Here is a 10,355-nt window from a genome sequence, read left to right as displayed (position 1 = left end):
TGTTAACAAAAGGGAAGAAGGGACATCAACCCTCCTCCCTTAAAGCCAGCAGGGATACTGGGGTGGTGCACTCGCACCACCAGTGGCAGGCAGGGCCCAGCACCACTGCTTGCGTGTGCTGATGCCAGGCCCAAAACTTCCTTGCCAGAGCCATGACCTCACAGGGCTGCCCAGGGGGTGGGAGCTGTGCATAGGTCCGAGATGTAGCGTGAAGCAGCACAGCCAGCAGAGTGCACAATTAAATACCATGTTTAATCATCCCACAACGGACAGTAGTGCAGTAGTAGAAATTGTAAGTGTCTCTTTAAAAAGTTGCTCCCCCAAAGTTTCCATTCCCCAATACCCAGATAACCATGGTGGAACAGGGCGAGGGCCAGAGGGACTCAGGAAGTCTTGGTTCCAAGGAGCTGAAAGTCTTTCCAAGTCAGAGTTGCCTTTTGAGCAGCCAAAAGCCCAATGAGTTGATGCAAACGCGCTCACTCTAACACGCACACATGCAAGGGACACAGAAAACACACAGATGGTGGGACAGAGAGGGGAGCACGGCAGGGCCATCGCACACATGCGCTGTCATGCCACAACATTCCAGTCCATCTGGGGCTGTCTCCTCTGGGGACAGGGAGTGGTGGCCTGAGCCCCAAAGCAGCAGGTGCCAGTCATGGAGAGGGAGGCTGTCTGTCCAGCCTGGCTGCTCTGACAAGGGCCCTGGCAGCAAGAGAGGCCACCCGCCATCCCTGACACAGTCATTCCTCCCCTAATCTTGGGCCGGATGGGAGAAGGGAGTGGGGCTCCAGTGTCAGGGGCCGGATATCATTTCTATGCTGCCATCTCAGCATCTGTGGGGGCGGAGGGTGCCACTTCCTCTTTGCCCGGCGAAAGGGCGTACTCTACCCCAGAAAAGGAAACACCATGCCCACAGTGCTTGCTTTTGCACTCAGGTGTGCGGGCAGCACAGCAGGCCCCGCCCTGCAGCACTCCGGGCACAGTGACCCTGCCCACCAGGTTGCTGCAGAGGCCAGGAGCTGGCTGGGTCTGCCCTCGGGGGAGGGGGGAGTTCGCAAACAAAGGCCCTGAGGTGAGGCTATCTGGGGCCAGCAGACAGGTGTAAAGAGGAAACCTCTTCATTCACAGCTTCGTTCAGGGCTTCCTGGAGGACGTCTCTGGATTCAAGTTCCAGGGGTTCTGGTTGGGGCTGTCAGGGCGAAATGACCAGCAGAGGCTGGGATAGCAGCTGCCCACAGACTCGGGAGGTAGGAGGACTGGCCGTGTGCTGGGCCCTGCCCTGAGGAGACAGACCCGGTTGGCTACAGGATCTCCTCCCGTGGGCTCCTGGCCTTCAGAGGGGTCTGCCCGTTGGGTACAGAGCCATTCTGACCATGCAGGAGTTTGCCCTTCTCTCGGTCTGGCCACGTGAAGATGGCGTCGTCGCTGTCCAGCTCTGACTCGGAGTGCATCAGGCTGCTACTTAGCACCAGGCCTTTCTGTTTGATGCCTACAGGGAAAACAAGGAACCCAGCGTCAGAAGACTGGCCTCCAGGCTGGAGCCACCCCCACACCTTACCCCAGCCTGAGGAGCCAAGGAACAGGGCAAGTCACAGGCTCCTCTCCAGGCTGGGAGGTGCAGATGGAAGGAAGCTTCCCTAGTCCTTCTCCCGGGCCCAACTGGCTGGAACAGTCCACTCAGGGGTGTCACAGAGTATGGATGAGAGCACACCTGGGGTCCCCTGCTGGTTCTTCATCTCCAGTATCCATGAGCTTTGGTTCAGGACACCTAGTGATATTCTCTTTTCTTCACCTTTCAGATTTAGAATATTTTATCATCTCCCTCTATGGATGGAGTGACATGGTAGGCAAGAAAGCACAAAGAAGTCAGGCTCTGGAGAATGAGCTTTTAGCTGCATCCTAGCTCAGCAGGGCGGCTGAGTCCTGGCACAGCAGCAGTGCAGTTGCAGTCCATGGAGACATTTGCTCTGTGGGCTCTTGTTTGCTCTGGCTTCACTGGATGCTAGGGTGGCAGAGCAGGTGCATGCTTGGAGAGGTCTCCTGCTGGGGACTCTCAGAAGCAGTCCTAAGCAGCCAACTCACCAGAACACAAAAAGCAAGAACTGTAGGAAGCACCTGAGGTCGAAGAAGACACCTGCAATTCTGCAAGCCATGGTAGTCCCTTCACTACTTATCCCTACAGATGTAGAGACGCCACAGACATGAAATGTGGTCGGATAAGAAGAGCTCCAACAGCAAGATGACTGCCCTCTGGCTGGTGCAAAAACTCCAGAGAAAGTAAACAGCAGGCTGAGACAGCAGGACTAGAAGTGGGAGCTGCCAACAGGTGGCACCCCCTCAGCAGTGTTCTGGGTCCTGGGAATGCCCACGCCCAGGAGCTAACCTCCCCCCTTTCTAAAAAATGTAACCAGTCAGGTGAGGTGTGTTTGACCCAGGCAGCACCACAATCTCATCATCCAATAACCATTCTCCCTACTCCGGGGAGAAGGATCCAGATCTCCCTCACATACTGCAAGTGTCCTGAGAGGATTCCCAGCCATTCAGCCCTTCCTGGCCACACCTGACTTAAGGCTGGGAGTGCCCTGAGCTCTCCAGGCTGAGCGCATCCAGACCCTGAGGTGCCTGTCTTTCAGGACCACGTGTGCCTGAGGACCTTGCCCATGTGCAGCTGTGCCTGTGCCACGTGCTCTGGGGCTCGGGCAGGGTGCTTCCTCCCCCACGTCGGTGTCAGGGTTACAGTTCTGGGTCTTGACTGCACAGCCACCTCTCCTACTGAGTCTTCGGGCAGCGGAGCAGCAGGGCCACAGAAGAACACTGACAGCCAGGGCATCTCCAGTGTGGTAGGGACAGTGGAAAGGGCCCAGGGAAGGGCCCAGGTCCTCCAAAGGCCCTGCCTCGCCCCTTGAAATACCCACCCTTTCACAGCTGCCTCCTTCCCAAAGCCCCTCTGGCTATAGCAGTGAGGACAGGAGCCTAGGTTCAACCTAATATACTTCAACAGAAAGTTTTAGAAAAAAAAATCAATAGACTAACAAAAAACAAAACCAAAACAAAACAAAGCCATAGCTGCTGAATGTAAAGGGGGCCTCCTGAGGGGGCAGCCCTACACTTACCCAGGTGGGACTGCTCTCCTTCCTCAGTTACTGCTCATCCTCAGCCTAAACTCTCTCCCGGCAAACTGTCCGTCCAGGCTCCCGCACACACACATCCCCTTTCCCCACTCAATTTACCCTTCTTCCAGTTAAACTTCTTCAGTTCCATACCTGACACCATATGGTCTTGAATCCCATTCTCCTTGTCGTCCTAGTGACTCGACTCTAGGCTGGACCTGCTAACCTACTGAGCTCAGAACAAGAACCAGTGCTTCTGGCCTGCTCAGACCCACACCGAACCTGAGCGGGCTCTCCCAGCTCCCTTCGGTAGACACTGTCCACAAGAGAACAGCCCCGCTGCCCTCACCGGGTCGCACGTTGTTGGTTCTGGTCACCTAGATGCCACTGGGACACCCTGTGGCTCTCCCCTCTCCCTAAGATGTCCGCTGTGCTGAGCTCAGGCTCCCATCCAATCTCGCCTCTGCAGCACAGCCCTTCTCCGGGCCATCACCCCTTGTTTCTCCCCTCCTGCCTCAGAAGAGGCATCTGAACTCCATGGCTCCCTTTCTCTCCTCTCTCCCCTTCTCTCTCCTTCCTCCTCAGTCAGGAAGCACCTCTCCAACGCGTCCCGCCTCTACCTGCCTTCGACACCACCACCCCCAGATCTGCCCATGAGCCCCCCTCCGAGGAAGAGGAGGCCCTTGCCCTCTGCCTGCCATCCTGCTTCTCTAGCTTTCACTGCTCAGCTTCTAAAAGGATTTTTTTTTTTTTTTTTTTTGAGGCGGAGTCTCGCTCTGTGGCCCAGGCTGGAGTGCAGTGGCCGGATCTCAGCTCACTGCAAGCTCCGCCTCCCGGGTTTACGCCATTCTCCTGCCTCAGCCTCCCGAGTAGCTGGGACTACAGGCGCCCGCCACCTCGCCCGGCTAGTTTTTTGTATTTTTTAGTAGAGACGGGGGTTTCACAGGGTTAGCCAGGATGGTCTCGATCTCCTGACCTCGTGATCCGCCCGTCTCGGCCTCCCAAGGTGCTGGGATTACAGGCTTGAGCCACCGCGCCCTGCCAAGGATTTTTAAATATTCAGGGCCTTCATCTCCTCACTTCACTTCCTAAATCGCCCACGCTTTCACTTCCACTGTCACTCCCCACTCTACTACAGTTCTCTGATGGGCCAGGAGCTCCTCTGGTGCTATCATCGATTCTGATTCTTTGGCCTCTGCAGCAGCAAACACCAATGGCTGTCCCCTAATGAATCCTCTCCTCCCTCCTCGACGGTCCTTCTTGGACTCCTCAACCCTAGGCCTCTTCTTCTGTCCCATAAGGGATGTGACCCTTTGTGGTGCTGATCCTCGCCAGCAGGTGGGAGATTCCTATTTCTACAGTTCCAGGTCTGACTCCTGCTGAGTTCCATTTAATTCATCTTCTCTTACCCAGTCACTGCATCAGAGGTTCTGATTCTGTCAACAGCACTATCATTCTCCATCTCTCAGGTTGGAAGTCAGCCCTGACCTTGCCAGGCCTAGCTATAATCCACTGACATCACGCTGTGTGAACCACTGTCAGCTCCTCTTGGACCAAAAATCTCCCTGCTGGTCTCCCCACTTGTAGCCACTCCCCTTCAATTATTATATGCCATCACCAGACTGATTTTCCTAAACCAGCACATTCAAAACTTTGCTTCCCAGCATCACCAGGATAAATGTTTAACTCTGCAGGCTGACAGTGAAACTTTCACAATTTGGGACTTGTCAATCTTTCATTCTCATTTCCTCAACTCCACTCATAACCGTCTTGAACCAAACACTTGATCTCCTCCAACATTTCTTCTCCAGTCTCTCCCACTTACCCAGGTATCAGGGACACCACCACCACCCGACCCACAGAGGCTCAGTGCTGAAGCTACGAGCCATCCTTCCTTTCCCCTTCTCCCACACCCCTCGGCCAACAGACCGCTAACCTCATCAAGTCTTCCTCAAAAATGTATTTAGAATCTATCTGCCTCTCAACCCCTAGGACATTCTAACTTCCTTTCAGCCAGCCCTTCCCTCTCCAACGCCTGCATCTGTCAGCCACCGTTTTCTTTTTCTTTTTTTTTTTTTAGACAGAGTCTCACTTTATTGCCCAGGTTGGAGTGAGCTCGGCTCACTGAAACCTCCACAGCCACAGGTTCTAGCAATTCTGCCTCAGCCTCCCCAGTGGCTAGGATTATAGGCGCCCACCACCACGCCCAGCTCACCGTTGTCTTTTAAAATAGAAATCAAGACAGGTGCCATGGCTCACACCTGTAATCCCAGCACTCTGGGAGGCCAAGGCAGGCAGATTACGTAAGCCCAGGAGTTCAAGAACAGCCTAGGCAACATGACGAAATCTTGTCTCTACCAAAAATACAAAAAAAAGCTGGGGATAGTGGCGCACCCTGTAGTCCCAGCTACTTGGGAAGCTGAGGTGGAAGGATCACCTGAGCCCTGGAGGCCAAGAATGCAGTGGGCCTTGATCGCACCACTGCACTCCTGCCTGAGTGATGAGAGTGAGACTCTCTCTCAAATAATAATAAATGTAAACCAAATCCCACCATTCACCCCCTTAAAAAGCTATCAGTGGCTCCCCATTGTGCTCAAGAGGAGCCCTCAGCAGGGCCCCTGCTCATCCATTGAGCCTTGGGTCGCTCACCCCTTACTCTGTGGGAGGGTGAACCTGTCCAGCATGTCACCTGCTTCTACCTCCTCAAATGCTCTCTGCTCCTTCCAGCAGCTGGGTCTGCACCAGTTTTGTTCCTTTGCCTGGAATGCTACTTCCTGCAGCTTTATCTGGCTAGCTCCCACTTATCCAGGTCTCAGCTTAAGTGTTTTTCTTCATAAAGGACTTTTATGAGCATATTTTATGTATTTGTGAGTTTGCTTAATGTCTGTCTGACATAAGCTACACAAGAGTGGAGTCTGTCCGTTTGATTCACCACAATATAAGCAGTGTCTGGCACAGGGCCTGGCAGACAGTGGTCCCGCTCCATATCAACAGATGAATGAGACATAGCCCCTGCCCTCAGGGATTTCACTGATGGGTGGGGAGACAGGCAAACATAACTCATCATGAGGCAGCAAGAGAAATGCTGACCTAGGGATGTGGGAGAAAGGTGAGCACAACTTGAGGAGGTTAAGGGAGGGATAAGAAAGAACTTCCTAGGGCTGGGTATGGCGGCGCATGCCTGTAGTCCTAGCTGCTTTGGGAGGCTGAAGCAGGAGGACCACCTGAGCCCAGGAGTTGGAGGTTGCCGTGAGCTATGACTATACCACTGCACTCCAGCCTGGGTGACAGAGCAAGACCTTGTCTCCACATTTTAAAAAAAGAGATTACTGGATGAACCAGCAGAACTCGTTTAGAAAAGAGGGAGATCAGCAAAGAGATTCTAGAAAAACAAACTGATGTAAGCTCACAAAGGCCACATCTACCAGATCAAAAGTTCTAGCTTTTTGTGCTAGAAATAGTAAGTCACTGAAGAATGTCAAGGGGTGAAAAACATGATCAGAGTAACATGATAAAAAACCCTGGCTGCGGCGTGAGGGGTGGGTTTTGCACATTTCACCTCCAGGCCCTCATTCTCAATATTCCTGGGTGAAATACTCCGCCTACCCTCACTGCTCTAGTTTCCTGGGCTCATTTCAAGCCCCACCACCTGCAATCTCCACCTTGACAGTGTTGGTGGATCGAGCTGCTTGGTGCAGCGTCCAGACTGCTGTGAGCCTGTTCTCTTCTGCTGCTGTGTGTCTCTTCTCCCTCACTAGACTGAGGGCTCAGCCTGTGTCTGATGACTGTCTATAACCCCACAGCCTCTCCCTAACACAAAGCTTTATGCATGAAAGGTGTTTAAGAAATGCTTTACATAAAAATAGTTCTATTTGCAGAGTGTTTAGGAATCGCTTTATAGAGAGTCTAGCTCTCATAAACCAATGATACCTGTCCCATGGCATCCGTGATGAGCAAAACCCTCGCCAGGTGACCCAGCCCAGCCAAGGAAGGCAGGCTCACTACCTGCCCTAATCTCCCAGTGCCATCACTCAAAGTCATCTTAGTGTTTGTGCAGGGAAAACGCCCTCCTATCTACCCTAAGACACTGACAGAAGCTGTGGACTTGCCAAATAATAAAGATAGGAAGACAGGAGAACAAGGCTGGCTGAAAGGTGGTCAGCTGGCAGACACAGGCCTGGGTCTCATCTCCGCCCATAAAGGACAGACTGGTCAGCAGTAAGAGACAAGTCCAAGGTCCCTGACCCTGACCACCTGGGGCAGTTGGGAAAGCGGAACTCCAGGTGGGAAACACGAGGAGAATGCCCAGGCGAAGGAAAACAAGAGGCCCAGCCCCCGCACCAAGCGGAAGTAGCACGCGAAGTAGGTCCTGGAGGCATTCTGCCCCGTGCAGCTCAGGGCAAATCTGACCCTCAGTCTTCATCAGGCAAAAGGGAACAAAATGCTTTGCAAGCACAGTGAACTGTTAGTGATACACTCAGGAGGGGCTAGTGACAGCAGCCTTCCACAGGAGAGGGCACAGACCTAGCAGCTCTGGCGCCCAGGGCCTCTACCTGCTCGGGAGGTTGGCTTCAGCTCCAGGCTTTCCTGATCCGTGGCATCCAGGATCTTGTACTTGCTTTTCCTCTTGGGTTTTCCTTTTTGCCTAGAAAACACAACCCCCACCCCTGCTCAGGAAAGAGGTTCTCTGGGAGGATGAGGATGAGAGTCAGATGTGCATGCGGGGCCCTGTGTTGGTGGGGCACCTACTGGGAGGGGTGTCCTCTCCTCACTTCTCAGCCAGGAAAGGTGGCAACTGTGATTTGTTCCTCAAATGTTCCTCATCGATTCTGGAGAAGGGCAAGGGAGCTATGCCCACCTTGGCACAGACTCACCATCCCACAGGGGCAATGAAGGACAGATTGGTTAAAAACATAAAGAAAACAAAATCCTCTGCTTGAAGGGTGTGGGAGGAGAGAGGCACTACACTAACAAAGTTGGTAATGGTGGTTGTCTTAGACTGGTGGGAATTTTTTAAAATTCCTTTAGTTCTAAGTTTTAGAAGAGGTTATGCTGCAAGTTGAATCTCAGCTCTGTCACTATTAACTGGTCCTCAGACAGTGATGTACCTTTCCTGAGCCTAAGTTTTTTTATCTGTAAAATGGGAAAAGGTTATGTGTATGAAAAACGGTATTACCTATAAAAATATTATGGCACACAGTATACACAGAAATAATATTATTAATAATGAAAACATAAATGTAACCATTCCATCTTAGAAGACTCAATAGGAAGACTCAAATGAAAAAACACAGGACGCTTGAGCCTGGCTAGCCTAAGTGCATACCTGTGTGGAAACACGCACACTCATGAATCCCAACTAGAAAGGAAGGCAGAATTTAAAACGCGCGGGTTATGCTGGTGAGGCTACGCTGTGATGCATTAAAGAAAACACACCTTACAGATGTGATCCAGGTCTGTACCCCTGGCCGTCACACTCATCTCCCCACCTTGCCCTGCTCCTGCCCAGTCATGTTTCCCAGGTTCCAAATCACTGCAGTGGCTGCCACTCACTGAAGGAGTGTGCCTCTGCCCTCAGAAGAGTCTCAGGGTGAGGAAAGCTGCCCATGCATGCCTTAGGTGGGTCAGAACTCTCTAACGCTGACTGAGGACCCAGCCCAGTCCTTCCATGTGGAAGGTGCCAAATACCTCTCTGAGGAACGAATGTATGACAAGAAGCCCGAATGAATTTCAAAGGAAAATCCATCTTACCTCTTACAACAACAGATCACAGTCCAAGACAGGATTCCCAAGGCAACAACAATGACAAAGGTAGCAATGATAACATATAACACGCTCCACTCTGCCAAGAAAATCAAAATGGTGAGGGCTGTGGAAGGAGAGGCTGGGAGGGAGGTCTGGGCTGCCCCCAGCTTGGGCAGGTGTGGCTTCACTCTGGAGACAAGAATGCCCCAGGGTTCCCCAGGAAGGTGAAATCTTGGCGTTAAGGGCAGCTGAAGCTTTAAACCTTTTGAAATGTCCCTGCTTTCCAGTCCCTGCTCCACGCAAGCCCTGAGACCCTGCAGCAGTGGTGCAGGCTGAAAAGAGCTTTAAGAGGGAAACGAGGGCTTCCATTAGGCCACAGCGTGGAGGCACTCCAACAGACAGGGGCTTTTCAGCTAGTGGGATTTAGGCTGTAACTGGCATTGGATCTGAGTTAAGCCTGGTTCTTCTTACACGACTGCTTCAGGGCTTTCCTCTAACCTTGAGCAAGTGTGGAGGAAGGAAGTAAAAGTCCTCTGCAAACAGAAAATACACAAAGTTCTTATCCTTGCCTGCTCATCTGCTTCAGAAACACCAACACCCACCCACTCAGCAAAGAACCACATTCAGTGCCAAACAGGCTGGCACTGTGCCACACAGAAAACTCACCACAGTTGCTGTCTCCATCCCTCAGCTGCACCTTGATGAAATTCTCCATCCAAAAAGGGTCACAGATACAGCGTTTGGTGAACGAGTCACAGTGGCCATGGTCAGAACAGTTCAGCTGACATGCTGAGAGTGGCAGCAAAGGGAAGAAGGTCAACAAGAGTCAGCCAGGGGTGACAAGCAGCACCTAGAGCCCATGAGAGCACCAAAGCACCCCAGATTAATGCTGTGTGGTAAAATGTCCTCGAGACCCACCCTGGGCATGGTGCCTGCCTTTCTCATCTCGACTGGACAAAACTAGAGCAGTCAGGACGGCCACTACAAAGACACTTCAGTCTGTTTTCACTTGTTTGTCAATATCAGCAATTCCTAATCTTTTATGTCCCACACATCCCCTTCTCAGAATTGCAAAAATAAAATACAGATAGTACTTCAAAGGAAAGCAATAATTATATTAAACATGTTTTTGAAATATTTAAGAAGACAGGTGGGGCATGGTAGCTCATGCCTATAATCCCAGCACTTTGGGAGGCTGAGGCGGGCAGATCACTTGAAGTCAGGAGTTCGAGACCAACCTGGGCAATATGGTGAAACCCTATCTCTATAAAAATTAGCTGGGCGTGGTGGCGCATGCCTATAATCCCAGCTATTTGGGAGGCTGAGGCAGGAAATCACTTGAACCTAGGAGGCGGAGGTTGCAGTGAGCTGAGATTGCACCACTGCACTGCAGCCTGGGTGACAGAGCAAGACTCTGTCTCAAAATAAACAAATAAATAAGCATTAAATAACAAGAGCTAGAAGTGGGTTTAAACACTATCATAACTTCAAAGTAGT

At 51.9% G+C, this 10,355-nt stretch overlaps 1 protein-coding gene across 5 annotated transcripts in view; it reads right to left on the bottom strand.

The window, feature by feature from the left end:
- Window positions 1-231: 231 nt before the first annotated feature.
- Window positions 232-10,355, bottom strand: part of KIAA0319L (KIAA0319 like) — a 130,360-nt gene continuing 120,236 nt past the window's right edge. For 4 of the 5 annotated variants that reach the window (XM_023232260.2, XM_023232258.1, XM_023232259.1 and 1 more), the window contains 4 exons: window positions 9,525-9,647; window positions 8,865-8,955; window positions 7,667-7,758; window positions 232-1,492 (listed from right to left, as the gene is read on the bottom strand). In XM_023232260.2, the coding sequence (XP_023088028.1) occupies window positions 1,305-1,492; window positions 7,667-7,758; window positions 8,865-8,955; window positions 9,525-9,647 (494 nt within the window). In that variant the 3' untranslated portion in view covers window positions 232-1,304. Of the gene's footprint in view, window positions 1,493-7,666; window positions 7,759-8,864; window positions 8,956-9,356; window positions 9,392-9,524; window positions 9,648-10,355 lie in introns of all 5 variants that reach the window. The other variant, XR_002735659.2, reaches the window with a different exon arrangement.

The sequence above is a fragment of the Piliocolobus tephrosceles genome, chromosome 1 (assembly GCF_002776525.5).
Source record: "Piliocolobus tephrosceles isolate RC106 chromosome 1, ASM277652v3, whole genome shotgun sequence".
In the NCBI taxonomy this organism is placed as follows: Eukaryota; Metazoa; Chordata; class Mammalia; order Primates; family Cercopithecidae; genus Piliocolobus; species Piliocolobus tephrosceles.
The sequence above is the reverse complement of the archived record's forward strand: the minus strand, read 5'-3'. Positions and strand labels throughout refer to the sequence as shown.